At 44.3% G+C, this 16,417-nt stretch overlaps 1 protein-coding gene across 1 annotated transcript; it reads right to left on the reverse strand.

The window, feature by feature from the left end:
• Nucleotides 1–7,942: 7,942 nt before the first annotated feature.
• On the reverse strand, nt 7,943–16,088 carry igf2b (insulin-like growth factor 2b). Its single transcript, XM_078168030.1, has 4 exons — nt 15,866–16,088; nt 14,791–14,945; nt 12,991–13,168; nt 7,943–11,524 (listed from the first exon to the last, which is right to left on the reverse strand). The coding sequence occupies exons 1-4, from the start codon at nt 15,938–15,940 to the stop codon at nt 11,285–11,287; spliced, it is 648 nt and encodes a 215-aa protein (XP_078024156.1). The 5' UTR covers nt 15,941–16,088; the 3' UTR covers nt 7,943–11,284.
• Nucleotides 16,089–16,417: the final 329 nt, after the last annotated feature.

Raw genomic sequence — 16,417 nt, forward strand, 5'->3', positions numbered from 1 at the left:
ATTAGCATTGTTGCCTCACAGAAAGAGGGTTTCTGGATCGAACCTCAAGGTGGGGAGCCCTTCTGTGTGGAGTTTGCATGTTCTCCCTTTGTCAGCGTGGGTGTTTTTTGGGTACTCCGGCTTCCTCCCACAATCCAGTGACATGCGGGCTAGGTCAATTGGTGACTCTAAATTGCCCACGGGTGTGAATGGTTGTCTGTCTCCATGGGCACATTCACACCAGGGTAGTCCGGGGGATTCGGTGCAATTGGGAGGCGAATGCCAAAAAATTTCACACCTTCATTTGGTTCGGTCCACCTTCACACTGCACTTTTTAATGTGGACCAAACCACCTGGACAATGTCATGCAGTTACAACAGCTGCTCGTTTGGGGGTGGTATTGCCCAAAACGACCACTGACCACAAAGAAAAAGAGCATGAGGAAGAAGAAAAACCCGGCTCATCGGCCACAAGCAATTGCGATATATAGTCCTCTGCACCTCCTTACTATTCCACGTCTGCCCACGAGACATTTTCCAACTTTTTCTTTTTTTTCTTTTTTTTTTTACCTCTGCTTCTCCCAGTTTGCGCTGTTGGCTTTGTTTGTTTTTTTCTACCCAAAATGCACTGTGCTCTACGTCACTTCCTCTCTTTGACATTTCCCACTGTAAGCGAACTGCACCAGGATTCACTTCCAAGTGAACCAAGACCCCCAGTTTTCCCAGGGTTTCTTTTAAGTGGACCAAATAGCACCAGTGTGAATGTGTCCTAAGTGTTTGCCCTGTAATAGTCTGGTGACCTGTCCAGGGTGTACCTCGCCTCTCGCCCAATTGCAGCTGGGATAGACTCCAGCCCCTTGAGCCACTTGATTCATATTTAATCACTCCCTACTTTAGCAGTTTGAATGCACATGAGCATCAATTGACATCAATTGGCTTTGATTGGTTGTTTTCAGCACGTGGTGGTAGATTCTAAGGAATTCCATTAGAATCAGTAGAAAGAGAAGGAGGGACGTGATTATCTACCTCATGTACTTTTATCAGAATATTGTGACAGAAGTGTCAGTGTCGAAACAACAAAACTTATCTAAAAATCACATGAGCTTATGTACTCAGTACCACTGACGGACCGTAAATCCACAACATTATCTGACTTTCTGTCACTTTTATGGCTCAGTCATATCCTCTAATTCAGCATTATCTGGCTGAACATTAATCAGGGCCATCCTCATTGCACACTTGCCCCATTTATCTCATCCCATCTCTTTGCTTTTCTCCACGCGACAGCTGGTGGAAGTGCTTTTTGTACTATTGGGCAGAGCAGGTGTAAATATTGAACCATGGACTGGTGAGCTGTGAGGTCGCTGGCCGCATGCCGTTAACCCTCAGTGCTCACTCATGCAATGTGGGCAGTTCCAGGGAGGGCAGGCATAGAGACGCAAGAGCCACACTGCACTCATACACCTGCAAGAGAAACCAAAATCCAAAAGAAAAAAATGACACACAGACACATTGTTCAAACTCCAATTTCACATTTATTGTGCTTAAAGTGTCCAGTGCTCACATAATGACAAAATATAAATTCATCTTTAAGACCATAGCTTCAAATGGGAGACACTCTTATTCAGAGTAAGGTAGATTTAATGCTGAACAAAAAGCCCAAATGAATTAAATAATAATAACAGTTTACAGCAAGTTAATATCATTGCCATGTGGGAGACTTGTTCAAGTTGAGAGAGCAATAAAATATCAAAATTCTTTCAGTATCAGCACTGAGCATATGCAAATGTTTATGATAAAATGTTCTTTCCTTCCTGCTCTCTGTATCTATAACGCTTATCAGCTCTGTAACGGCAGATAAAAAGCCTTCAGCATAAGTTGTTTACATTACAATGTGGTTTTACCACCTTACTGTCAGGGACGAATCACGTTTTTCTCCCTCTTTGGCATTTTTACTTATTTTATTTGACCTTGAAAACCTTATCTTGCACCGTTAGGATAAAAAAATCACTCTTTTCCTGAGAAAGAAGTAACAAACTGTCCGATCCAAGTTGCCTCTTTTTTTATCACGTGTTAAAAGGGATTATTCAACATGGTAATCCTACCTCCCACCACACACACACACGCACACACACACAGAAACGCACACATACAGAGTTTCTCATCCTTGTACGTGCTTGGAGGCTTTTGGATGTCAGCTGGCCTCTTTTTCTTTCATCCATCCCGCAGTAAAGATCAGAATGATGGATGCTGGCCAGTCATAATATCATCTATTCTTTTCCACCATGTCTTGCATCATTGTGCATATGTTCTTCACTGTGGCACAGTTTACTGGTCTCCCATAGGCAGACCATTAATTGCTTGGCGCCTCTCAAGAAAAAAACAGGAAAAAAGCAAACAAAGAAACAGTTTTGTTAATAGCCTGCTGCTGTTGGCTGCTGATTTGGCCCAAGTAGTAATGCCAATTCTTTTGGAACACACACAAACATCATACTGCCACCCATCATTAGCAGGGCTCCGTGAACACAAATGTGTGTGTGTGTTTGTGTGAGTGTGTGTGCGTTCACATTTAAATGTGTGTAAATGCGCATGCACGTCTTAATGTATGCATGTGTGCTTTCATGTATGTTTGTGTATACATGACTGTTTGTTTATGTTTGTGTACGTGTGGGTATATGTGTGGGTTTTCACAGAGAAACCTTTGTCATCACTTGTGTGCCAGACTGGTGGCACTGCCATTATATTTAAGTGCACACATGCACACACACACATACATAGTCTTTCAGTTGTGGCATTTCTGGACACGTTCCCATCCGCATTACTGAAGCATGAGAATGAAATTGACAGTCTTGGGCTGAAGGATGGCACAGCAGACACAAACAACTGCTGCCAGCTTCCATGGCAAGTCTCAACAGACAATGGTTTGGGGCAGCCAAATGGCACAGTTGCAATGTCCTTCTCGAGCAATTTCCTCACAAATATTTGCACTCTTCTGACGTGTTTTTGTCTGAGTGTGTGAGTGTGCGTCTGCGTGGGCTAGGACAATATCTGAAATGTCTGTCGTTCTTAGAAACAGTTCACAGTTTGGGAGAAATGCAATTATGCCATTTTCTTTCTGAAGTGACTAAGGTATTGTGTAAATGCATTCACGGATGATAGTTTTATGACGAGCCAGGAGATTTCTAAAGAAGTTTCCAAATCCTGCAGAAATCTTAACACAGAAAACAGAAGTTACAGAGAAAAAACAAGGAGGAAAAAGGTCAAGGAGAGGAAGAGAAAGAGAGCGATAGAAGGAAAGAACTCTGTAACCCCTGGGCCCTGGCGAGGGCCAAAGAAATGGAGCTTATCTTGTTTATGTGGGGAAGATAACTAGAATGCTCATCTGGCCGGAGAGAGAGGAACCTCCACCATAGCTGTATGCTGACAGTGTTCACTGGAGACTGAAGACTTGAGTTTGTGTGTGTGTGTGTGTGTGTGTGTGTGTGTGTGTGTGTGTGTGTGTGTGAGAGCATGACAGCTGGACACACACGCTGGCACCCGCTCAACTGTTGCACAAAAGTCCAACTCAACACTTGTCATTCAAAAGCACATAATAACATCCGCAGGGATCCGTGTGGGGTTTATGAAAATGGAAAAACATGCAGAAGTTAGCGGAGGTGGTTGCTTCCATGTTTTGTTTTCTTTTAAAACAGTTTTTATAGTTTAAGATTTAGCAACTTCAAAAACCACAGATCTTGTGAACAGATTTCTTTCCTGCTGAATTCACAGTTGTCAGTCTGTGGATCTGAGTTGAGCCGATGGCCCTTTCAGCGCTGCTTGTGTTGTTTATCTCTACCTGAACAGAAATAATATTGCCAGCCACTCCAACAGAGAGTCATCCAACAGAGTTATTTGAAGTGACGGATAGGTATGGATCACAGCCTGCCTTGTAATTAAGAGAGATTGCTATTTTCCCCTCAGAATGGGCTCTCCTATCCTGATCTGTAATTATATGTTGTTCAAACATAGAGGGGAGTGTCCCTGGTTATTGTGCAGCCTGCTTTACCACCACAACAAGTGCCAGCATCACTGATTGTCTGCCTTTGGTTTGAAAGTTTCAATTCTTTTTTTAAGTTTTCCCATTAACAACAGCGTGTTGCATATCCAGCAGATTCGTCTATCTGCCACAGTTTTGCACCCTTCGCCTCTAATGTGCCTAATGGATCATGGCAGGAAGGCAGTGCCTGTGTGTGTGTGTGTGTGTGCGTGTGAGTGTGTGTAGTCACACGTAGTGCCCCGATGACCTCCACATAGTGACACTGACGTGCAACAATGATGAATGCCCTGATAGAGTGAAGTAAGGACACACCTGGATAATGTTAACGTGAAAAACTCAGAAACCTTAAACGTTACAAGATGCTGACCTCCTTGTTTAATTAAGTGCAGCGTTCTGCTTTTAAACATTTACTACCACCCACTTCACTCTTCCTGCAACACCTTCAATTAAATTTAGGCTTTTCACAAATGCATGAATATTTCAGAAAAAAGCAAAAAGCGATAAAGATAACCTCTGTTGGGAAATGCATTTAGCGAGGGCTGATGTTTTAATTCTTATTTTGGAAGAGAATGTTGATAGTTGTAAAACTGAGCTGCCACAGAGTGTAACATTTGACCCCTGTGAATAAGTATAGCCCAGGCAGTCTCTGCACTACACACAGAGTATATTTCAGTGTAAAGCTGTGACCCCCTTGTTTTCCAGTAAGAGGAAATTGTCATGCAATGACCCAGTGACCACACTGGAAACCACTTCCTCCTTTGTTATGATTTTGTATGGCTTAACCACCTCGTTTCCCATGTTCAGAATACAGTCTTTGTCGCATCCACATCGCTCCGCTGTCTCTGACATCCCTGACCTTTCACTGGTGTGTTGACAAAGACACCAAAAGCCTCAAAATTGCAAAACTCTACAAATGTAGCATCCAAAGTGCTCCATGTTTAGTGTGTGAGTGGGCGGTATGGATCCTTCGCATGCTTTTTAGGAGACAATCAGACACAGACCAAAGACAAACACTGGCATTGTGCAGTTGTTTTTGTGTGCCCAAATAGTTTGTTTTGTCTCATCGTTATACTCTTAAAGTCAGGTCTTGTATTTTGCACATCATAAACTGTGATACAAATAGAATTCAAGAGTTATGATCATGACAACTTCAGCCATATAAACAAATAAACACAGAAAATAATCCAATACCTCCAGCCCTCATTTCCTCCTCTCACACTGTTTGTACAAAATCCACGAAAACTTCCACTTCATATGTCAGAACCTACGATTACATAATTTGGAGAGCCTCCTCGCAGCTCCTGGTTGATTAGGAATCAACAATTAGATAGTTTTGTGGGGCACTGAAGAAACACAATCCCCTCTTTATACTCTGGCTTTGCTGTAACCACCTCAGAGCCCATGCAAGGATGTAGATTGAATTATATTTCGTATTATGAAATTAAGTTCATTTGAGGAAATTCGGTGCAATTAACGAGAGACAGAGAGAGCGCGCTGGATGCTCGAGCCCATACACACCACACACAGGAGTTTTGACTATTCCAGGGGGCCAGTACAGTTTGTCCTGGCCATAGAGATTCTGTGGTATGACCCCCTTTCCCTCTGATTCTCCCTCTCTCTGTCTCTTTCTCTCAATCTCATTCCCCTCTCTCCATCCCTCTTTTCAGTCCACAGCAATTAGAGAGGCAAAGTGGGAAAAGAGGAATGTGTGAGCACGCTTTGTGAGGATTGGAAGAAAGAGAGAGGGAGTACAAGAGAGAAAGTGAGAGATAAAGAGAGAGGGAGAGATGAGAGAGACACAGAGGAGGGGAGGAGAAGAAAGGAGAGGAGAAGGCCTGTCTTAATTGGCCTGTGTGGCCACGCTGGGCTGTGATGGTCTGGGCTTGCCAAACCCTGTGCCTCAATAGTTGGCCTGGCCTTACATGCATCCCGTGCATCCGGCCAACCACAACTAACTCTAGTGTGCTCTTTGGCAGTTTCCAATGTCAGGCCTGGGAGAGTTGTGCCACCCACATCTACACTCCACTCCACAGTTCAGGAGGCCTCTCTGATGGGGATGGATGCGTGGGTTTGGGTTTATGGTTTATTTGGCTCCACCAGTTTAGGTTGAGGTGGCATTTCTGCGCTCTTTCTATTGTTTACTTATTTAGGATAATGTCATAGTGATTTTATGCCCAGGTTCCACATTTAGATGCAGATGTAAATTTAAATTTGACAACAAGTTAAAAATGCACCTACCCAAATTACATACATACCTTCAACACCAGAATAAAATACTTTTCAGCCTTCCACGTACATCAGTTTTGTTAAGGTTTCTGCACAACTTAACCTTTAATACACTGTAATCCAGATAGTTAATGAGAAAATAATTTCCTCTTGTCTTGCCACAATGACTTTTTTAGACTATGCCACACCTCTTGACAAGATCTAACCTTAAATCTCAATCATCAGGGAGAACAAGTACATGTCTTGGCACACTGTGGCCTGGTTTGGCTTGTTTTGGTTGACTTATGTTGTGCCAGACGCTGCCCCGTCAGGCACAGAGGTGACGTGATGAGCCCTGGGGACCAGAGAGTCCCTGATCTCATTACCAAGCTCTAGAGACTCGTATTATGTATAAACACCTGCAGGGAACAGGCTCAGTCCCAGAGCGGCTGCTTGAGAACACACACACACACACACACACACACACCTGCCAGTAGGTTAAAAAAAGTCAGTGAGAGCAAAGTGTTTTATTGGGAACGACACTTTAGAAACACCGCACTAATAATGCATTTATCAATAAAGGGAACTGAGTAATGGTGCACTCGCTGAAAGAGGTGAAAGTACATGAAGATTTGCAAGTGTTTGCATGCCAGTTCAATATGTGCATAATTGTGTGTGAACTTGTGCAGCCTCTAGCCATCCTTCAGAAATGAACTATTTTTGACAGCATGCACTTCCAGCTGAGTGTTTTTCCCTCTTTTTGCAGGGGGACAGACTTCTTAGTAGGGCAATAAGGTTTCATGAGACAGGCAAAGGTGATTTAATTGAGCGATTTATGTCCATAAAACACAGAACGCGAGCTCTATGACAGCCGACCAGCTCCTCCACTTTCCCAGAAGCCACACATGTGCATCTCATCACTGCAAGGCAGAACACTGCGCTAACGCCAAAGAAGAAAAGACATTTCTGCCTCTCCTGGTTGTAAAGTTCAAACTCTTTGATGCCAACTGAAAACAGAGAAGAGAGCTTCAGTAGCAACTCTGCTGCACCAAGATAACCCCAGTGCCCGAAACGGTTCCATTCTGGGAACAAAGATACTATACTGTAAATCTGCCCGGTAACAGACTTCCCATGGGTGGGTATGTGCATGCATGTCAACAATGAAAGGTCGTGCCATTTTCAGAATATGCATGTGATAATTTGAGACATGTTGGTTACTAAACTTAGCCACTGAAGTGGAGCTTGCTCCAGTAGTTAGCAAGCCGCTGGAGGATGGAGGGATGGATGTACGCATGGGTGTGTCAGAGGCAGTGAGAACAGGTCAGGTTTAGTGTGGCATGCAGCAGAGGAAGGACTGAGGAGTTGTGGCCAGCCTGCTCGCCACTCTGTGAGTGCTGATTTCCACTTTGGCACACTGTGCCCTATCACAGAGCAGGAGACAGACTGACAGAGACAGACGGACAGGAACAGACATGGACTCAAGAGATGGAGAGAGGGAGAGAAATGAGAAGGGAGAGGGGGGAGGGTGGTTGAGAGGAAGAGAGAGGGTGCTAAAAGCAGCTGGAGATTCTCTGCAAGGCCTTAATAAATCATTTACAGGGTACAGAAGGATTAATTGATATAAAAAGATTTCAAAAATGGCTCTCAAGCTCAACACACTGAAAAGTGTGAACAGGCGCCGCGAGACAGGCAAAAGCACACTGAACAAATCTTTTAGACATTGTATGTTTGATAAAATGTTTTTTTTATTGATATTAAAAATGAAAGTACATGAATTGTGCATTTCGGACGTTCTAGCGTGCAGAGGTTAAATCAATAAAATACACACAGGCTGAGTGAGCTACTGACACAGAAAAAGTTGCCATTGCTCGGCAAGGTATCTCTTCATATTCAGCGAAAAGAAGTGGTTGTCTTTCACGCCATTCATAAGAACACTAGAGTAGCCTGTTTGAACATTACAATAGTGAATGAATGCAGTCCTAGCAGGAAAATATAGAATAAAATAGAAAATATAATAATAATAATAATATTATCAATAATAATAATATAATAATAATAATAATTGCACTGCCTGCTTTGTTGCACAACTGAAGTAGAATATAATTAGAGACAGGACGCAGCCTTGACAATTGAGATCTCTCTGACAGAAAGAAGATATAAAGTATTGGCTTGACTCTTCACCACAGCAGGGCGAGTATCCATTAAGTCTCCATTTCATGGGTGATGCATGACAGAATAGAGAAAGAAACTATGATGTGGCACAGAATGACCTTGTATCTGACATGGGCTTCAGTGGTTTGTCACAGAGAGCTGTATCATTGTGGCCAGGTGTGGGTAACAACCTCAGCTGCCCTTCAACAACACGATTATCACTGACACTCAGCAACTACTGCACTTCTCCCTTTGGAGAGCATAGATTGTTTGTTTTTTTCCTGAGTGCTTCAGAAATGGTTCAGCGTGATAGCCCTTCATCAAATGCATAATGGATGGATGATTGGAAGATTGTTGGAGGGGTGAATGGCAGGCTAACAACCCCGCTCCCCACCCCTCGCCATGCAAATACAGATACATAATGTTGATGCGAAACGATCAGGGGCATTGTCTTTAACAAACAGAGAGGAAAGGACAGATAGACAGACAGACAGATAGACAGTGTGGTGTTGAGCGATGATATGCTCTCTCCTTGATGGACAATGACCTTTAAGTGACCTTTGATGGTTACTAGCATCATAGCAACATCATTACCTCCAGTTAAGGCATCGACACAATGACTCGTGTGAGTCACATGTAAGCTAAACCCTAAAATCTACAACTGACTGGACATTTATGGCCTCATGACCCAAAAACCAACACGACATCAGTGGCACTGGCACATAGGCAAGATGCTCCTTAGAAGATCATAGGACACCATGCACAATTACAAAGACATGATTTAATGAAGGACTGATCATTCCCCCGCCATCAATACTAAAGTGGCTTCAAAACATAGTGGGTTTGAGTACAATCAATGTAGAACAGTTATTTTTTTTCCAACAATAAAGTCACTCATTGATGCTTTCCTTTTTCACAGATAACCCCTGACAGGCTTCCGGAAATCCATGCAGACCAGCGTATTCAGAGTATGTGCCTATTTCTGTGACATAACATGCCTAAGCAATCCAGGCTATGCTGCTGTTAAAATATTAATTTAAAGTAACTATGGCAAACGAGAAAGGAAGAGAGAGAGAAAAAAAGACATTATTTTTGGTACAAAGCATCTACAAAAAAAAAGCCTTACAACTCCAATTGGAAAACAGAGATCATACAAAATAAATCCGTCAGTTGAGCATCAGTGCTACGTATATTATTTGGACCAATTTTTCAAATATATTTTATAACAAAATAAATAATGCCTTTATACAGTGCCCTTATTTGTATTTCAACAAACAAACAAAAAAGCTTGGCGGCTCATTACGCAAGATACAGCTCAGACTAAAGGAAAATAACACAACGTCCCTGGAAACTAATTATATATCTATATTTATATATATATATAGATGTATATATATATATTCAAGTATTTGTTTTCAGGCAAAAGCATGTGAATACTACTGATATACAATAAAAATAAAATGTTAGTTGACATTATTGCTGTTTTTTTCCCTTTGAATTGAAATTTTGTGCCTTTCTTTAGAACTGTAAAATAACATCATAACCATGGAAACAAAAATAAAAGCCTAACTTGGAAAAACAGGAATGTCACGGTACCAGAAACTGACGGGGTTTTCCTTTTTTTTTCATTGAAACATTGATATGAAAAGAAAAACAGAAAAAAAGACAAAATAAAATATAATCATCATTATCCCACTTGCTCTTTGTCCATGCCATGTTACTTCCTGTCAGAGCAGTCTGCAAAGCCATGGCAAACAGGAAGTACTGTCCCAGAACTGTAGTACTGTCCCAATCCAGGCGGTCCACGGTGTCCCATATGTGTCCTCTCCACACTGCTCCCTGTGTCTGGCAGGGGCAGGAGGAACAGGGACTGGGTCTCAGGTCCCCCTTGCCGCTTATGCCGGCAAGCTAGTGATGAGCAGCCGCTAGCACTCGCTGTGAGCCTAGACGCCGACACAGCCCATATCTTTTCTCAGTGACACTTCCCCCTTGACATTGCCACTGCCAGGAGCTCCCCCATATCCTTTATCTTCCTTTTTTCAAAAGTCACACTTTCCTTAAAACGGAAAGTTTTAATATTCATTCAAAGAAAAAAAAACGTGCTTTTCAACCTCTTCTTTGAGTCCATTCCCAAAGCTAGCACCATGACATTTTTTTAAGCTACACGTTCATTGTTCATAAAAAAATAGTGCCATTTTTTTCTTTACTTTGACGTAATCCGTGGCAATGTGCAATTTTGCAGACTCTTTTCTGCTTTTTGTTTGTGATCAAAAGGTGCTGGAACAGGAATCTAATTTTACAAAATAATTCCTTACAGTGTGGAAGTCCCTTTATAGGTAGAGGTGCAAACTAATAAGAAAAAGAACTAACAGAGATTTTCTTTTTGCCTCAGGAAAAAAATGATGTGGAATGGATTCTTTCATGCAAGCTGCTCTTCACTCTCAGTTGTCTTCCACAAGGACAAAAAAACATTCCGCTGGGTGTCCTCTTGACACTTGCAAACCACAGATCTCTTTCATCTTCTTTTCTCCCTTCCCTTTTCTCTTTTGCTTAAGGATCCACCTGAATTGCATTCAGCCGAATTGTTAACTTTTTGTTCATCGTTTGTGTTTGTGCCTTTTGTGTCAGTGACTGAAAGAGAGAGGGAGCGAAAGAGTTCAGACAGGAAGAATGTGAAGGCATGTTTGTGTGCCGGAGGAGGATGGGTGGGTTGGGTTTCGAGGGGGGGCATTAGAAAAGGGCCAGGGGGTCAAGAAGCAGTGGATGAGAGCAGGGGGAGGGATTGGTGGGCTCGGACAGGGCAGGGGAGGTCAAAGAGGACTGCCACAGAAATGACGTCAGAGACAAAGCTATAATCCCCTAGTCTTTTTTTCTCCCTCCAAACTCTTGTCTGTGCAAAGGGCTGGCAGCGGGCTCATTTGTGGTTGACATAGTTGTCCGTGGCGAGCAAGACGGGCGGCAGTTTGCTGGGCAGGCTGATCAAGGGCCTGTGGAAGACTGCCTGCTCCTGGGCTTTGATCTTCTCCGCCTGCCTCCGAAACTTTTTGGCCCTCAGGATGGCGGGGACACCCCTCCGGAGCCGCTGGGCCGCCTTCCTCTGCCACACCTCGTATTTGGAATACTTCACGGTCACATGCGGCTTCCTCGGGACTTCCTATTGTGGCGTGCAGGCGAAAATAGAGGAAAAAGGGAAAAGAGGGAGTCAGTTCATTAGTTGTGATAAGACAGTGTGCAAGTGCTTATTACAATGGAGGAAGGCCTTGTTTATGTTGCAAAAACATTCGGTCATTGTTGGGCCAGTCAAATGGAAATCAAATGTCATTCTTACAGTGCTGAGCGTCATAACATACTCGCCTTGCCTCCAACTTGCCCCTGTTTTGGTTTCCTTGACTGAGAGAAGCTGTCAACAAGTGCTTAGTTCAGCCTCTTTAACATACTGTCAAAGGGAAGGGCGGTCACTCGCCTCATATACATATGAGGAGCACGTCGTCACTCCCCCAACGACCCTCTGAACTGACTAACCTCCGCAGACCGATGAAAACGCCACATAAACACATTGTCATTTTAAAAAACCTCTATTTTCACACAGCAAACTCGTTATAAACAGCGTTAGGTGTTGTGCTGAGCACCCACAGATTGAGACAAAGTGGGAGTGGTAGCAGCGAAGCTAGGATTTATGCGTGAGTAGCCAGTGCTCCATTTGAATGGCTTGTTTTGGTCCTGCCACTTGAGGAGTGTTTATCCCCCTTCATTCACTCCAGGCCTGCTCAATAGCCTAAGAACAGCTGGCCCTCAGAGCAGGCTGTACCCATCAACTCTCCCTGCCCACACAAACTAGGGACATGTCCCAACTAATTCCCTTGCAGCCTCTCTCTTTTTTTGGCATTTAAAATAGAGGGTTCATTACTTTCCTCTGGACATTAGCAGTATTTATTTAACACTTTTGTTGACATCACCTGCAATCTCATACAGCTCGTACTGATTTTCTAACAAGTCAGAGCAGAAACAGTATAAACATCTTTTCCAGCTTTGTCTAAAGGAAGGTTGGAGGGATTTGAAGAGGCCTGGACAGCAGCCACAGCTCAGTCTTGTGATCGCAGTGAAAAGACCTTTGATGATTCCCTGCATGTTTGTGACATATTTCGGAGAATCTCTGCTGGCCAGGTCAGGTGTTTTTGACCACACAGATCAAAACGCATGCCAGTTTTTCAGTCAGGGAGATTGCTGTTCCGTGACTAATAATCACACACTTGGAACACACTGTTTTGTTACGGACCAGCAGACTCTAACATCTCACAGACTTTCTCTCTCTTTCTCTCTCTCTCACACACACACAAGTCGTTGAGTATGACTCTGCTTTTTCCGGAATATAATGTGCTGTAACTGTCTTCATGTTTTTCCACGATGTTCAGCACTTTGCATGGAGGCTAACTGCTTACCAATGACCATTTTAACAAGATAAACCTGTCTTTGCGTGAGTTTCAGTAGGTACTCAGGTGTCAGGGACATAGGGGTGAGGCTTAGAGGTGAGTGGAGTCACACGAGATGGAGAGGACAGATAGAGACCAGGATTAGGACTGTTTCCCATACTGGCGTGTTGTTGTTGCTGTTGAGACGTACCGGTTTTAGTGCGGGCATCACGGGTATGACCTGCAGAGAGGTGGCCGACACGTCCCTTTCGGACTTGGCGGGTTTGGCACAGTACTGCTCCAGCAGGTTGAGGTCACAGCTACGGAAACAACACTCCTCTACGATCCCACGGTTCTGGTTGCGCCGGTTGCTACCCCTGCTGGTTGGCCTACCTGAGGAGGAACACAACAGGGGATGAAGAAAGACCACGAGGAAGGTTGAGGGTTAAGGCCTGAGAACACAACACACTGGCATCAGTCATGAATCGAGGTTGTTTTCGCAGGATTACTTCGACAATCATAGCAGTGCACGGAACAAAGAGGATAAAAGGAAATCTATGACCAACTGCAACAAATCTTTTTGTTTGTAGAGGATAATCTGATTAAGGCTATCTGGAAGTCCTTTAATGAGTGAATACACAAGTAAACACCCCGTGCTGTAGACACCCAAAAGAGAGTGGCGGGATTCAGACAGCTGAGCTCTCAGATAGACCTTTGGGTGAGCAAATACATAAAATGGAAACTCTTCAGTGACCTTGTCCTTTGTCAAGTCAGCAGAGATAAAGAGGATGAGGAGGGAGCGAGGAGAGGAGGGGCAGAGAGGTAGAGAAAACAGGAGAAGAGGGATCAGTGCAGAGAGAGGGTGTGTGAGGGTCAAAACAGAGGGGAAGAATGCAAACAAAAGAGGAAGAGAGCAGAGACATGGGAGAAAAAGGTATAGCCGAACAAGGTGAGGGGGTGGAGGGTTAGCATGTTGCACAGGGGAACACTATCCACAACCAATAAAGGCCTTGTTTGAAGCCCTGCGCCCAAATCTCATGAGAGGGGAAGGCTAGATTTGATTGCAGGAAGAGGAACATGAGAGAGAAAGACAGGGTGATCCAGGGGGAGGAGAAGGAGCAGTGGAGGAGGAGGGAGCTCATCTATGTTGGCCTAAATTGGATAATGATCTTTCTGATTGGTGAGAAGCATCAGTGGCAGGCAGAATACAAAGACACTGCCTGTCTGTCAAAGGTGAAAAGCAGAGGGGCGGGATGGTATCTTTATCTTTTCCCCCTGCCACTGAGGAAGGTGAACTCTTGCATGTCACAAACACCACAGACAGTGCAAACAGAAGCTTATCCAATCGAGGATTAACAACAAATCACAACGCATTCACGTAATGCTTTACAGCTATTCCCATCACCGCCACAATGGAGGCGATAATCAGAATTGATGTTAATGATCCGTCCTCTTAACCTGACATCAAAAACAGCGCCCCTCCCCTCCCCTCCCCTCCCTCCTCCTCCTCCTCCTCCTCCCCAACCCCTCCTCCTCCGACTCATCAGTGTGGTCGCCTGGCCTGGGAACACTGGTGCTGAGGTGACTGGTATGCCTCTTGGGGTGCTATTACTTTACTGGTAAACAAGCGGCCCATTGTGTCGTGCTGTGTCGTGTGTGCCTTCACAGCTCGCTGGCCTTTCATATGCAATGAGAGGTATGGGCTGTAAGCAGAATGCGCACACTCAGCAGAGCAGCCTGGACGAGGTCTTGGGACACACAGCTGGCTGTAATCTCCCTCACTCCCTCTCTTTCTCTCTCTCTCTCTCACACACACACACTTTCTCTCAGCCAGAGTGTGTGCGCGCGTGTGCGTGCGAAAGAAAATACCAAACACGCATACCACACAGCCACAGACAGAGCGATATAGTCTCAGCTATCCAAACAGATGTGCGCAAACGAACAACAGAGAGACATATTTTTTTTTAAATCGTGCAGCTCGTTGTGCAAAAACTTGTGCAGGGTTGGAAACCTACTGAAATAGAAGCCTCTGTCTTCACAGACGAACTGCAGCGCATCCACCAGCTCTCCCCCACACAGCGTCTCTGCCGACGCTATTTCCACAACGTAGAGCGTTAGGGCCAGTGCAAACAGCAGCGCGCGACTGGACGAGGACATCTTCTTGACCTGCAGACACACACACACACACACACAAAACACACACACATTGTAGAGTAAAGCACCGGATAAACAAATGCAACCACACAAATTTAGAAGTGATAACATTTGAAAATAAATCTCAGATGACAGCCAGATGTTGCCTTTCAGTGTGATATAAGAGGATCCACTCTTTACGCGTACATTTGCATGCTCGGACAACATGTACGACTCCCAGAGTTAAATGCATTAAATGTGTATTGACCTACTAAAGGAGAAAAAAGGCCTACTGCGTGAGACAAATGATGCCAAATGTGCACTTTCTCCCCCTCCGACTGTTATCAGCCGCTGTCACCGTGTTGCACCTGAGAGAAGTGCTTATTCTGGAGGAAAAAAAGTAGACGGTATCTCCGGCGCACACACTCTTACACAACTCCCCAGAAGTTGCAAGACCGGCTGCTCGATAGTTAACTATCTGAAAAGCCATACTCAGCATATATTTTCCCCTTGCTCACCCTGTGGTGAGCTCACTGACCCTCAGACCTACCGCCCCCTATCTGCCGACAAAAAGACCAGCTGTTTGCTCCGAGTCCAGCGAACGGCACCACCATCCAGACGGGGAGAAGAATTAAAAAAAAAATACCTCTCAACTCTTTCTCTTCTTCTATCCTATTAGGTAACCTGTTGCACAAATGCCTCAAAGCTTCAGACGCACTCCATGTCATTTGTGCATCTTGAACTTTCTCTGTTGCATGCAAATTAAAAGAGATGTCCGGTTGCAAATATTGCACAAAAAAACCCGATGCGATGAATGCATCTGCTCAGCCCGAAGCGGTTGTCTCACTTTAAAAAAAGAAGCCAAGAAAACATGGTTAAACCTCCGCCAGAGGACTTTCAATACCCGCGCAGCACAACCGGAGAGCATAAAACTATTTGTTCCCTCTGGTTACCTTCATTCTGCTGCTCTCCGTTCTCCGGCAGGTGTGGCAAAGTGAGTGGTGTCCGTATCTTTGCGGGGTCTCCATGTCAGTTGGCAGTAGTCAAAAACGTCGGAGGGGGAGGGGGTTATTTGGTTGGAGAGATTGCAGGTGAGTTAGTTTCCCAGTTGGTGCGGCTATAGAGATGATGTGTGAGAGGCTGCTGTCCCAAAGACCAGGCGACAGGCAAAACTTCTCAGTTCTTCTCAATATATACCAAAACACGCCCCTTACACCCACACCCCACCCCCTCGCTCCTCCTCTTCACGGCTGGTTAAAAAAAAAAAAAAAAAAAAAATTATCCAGAGACGTTTTATGGAAAAGTGCTTAAAGGGAGCAAAACCAAAAAAGAGAAAGAGAGGGAGAGAGTGAGAGTCACAAAATATGGAACAATTCCATAGGCATTTTCCACGTTTACGCACTGTAACCTACAATCACAATGTTTACACACGGGACGCAGACTGAACAAGAATAGACGTAATTCCTCAGACTCCAAGAAAAATGTCAATGTCTCCGCCCTGCTGT

The sequence above is a fragment of the Epinephelus lanceolatus genome, chromosome 5 (genome assembly GCF_041903045.1).
Source record: "Epinephelus lanceolatus isolate andai-2023 chromosome 5, ASM4190304v1, whole genome shotgun sequence".
Lineage (NCBI taxonomy): Eukaryota > Metazoa > Chordata > Actinopteri > Perciformes > Serranidae > Epinephelus > Epinephelus lanceolatus.

What these genes read in the sequence shown, in the direction of transcription:
- igf2b (XM_078168030.1), bottom strand. Translation starts at nt 15,940, where the DNA reads ATGGAGACCCCGCAAAGATACGGACACCACTCACTTTGCCACACCTGC. An exon ending in AGAGGCTTCTATTTCAGTAG is followed by an intron (nt 13,169 to 14,790) that starts GTTTCCAACCCT and finishes CTCCTCAGGTAG; the next exon opens with GCCAACCAGCAGGGGTAGCA. An exon ending in TGATGCCCGCACTAAAACCG is followed by an intron (nt 11,525 to 12,990) that starts GTACGTCTCAAC and finishes ACGCCACAATAG; the next exon opens with GAAGTCCCGAGGAAGCCGCA.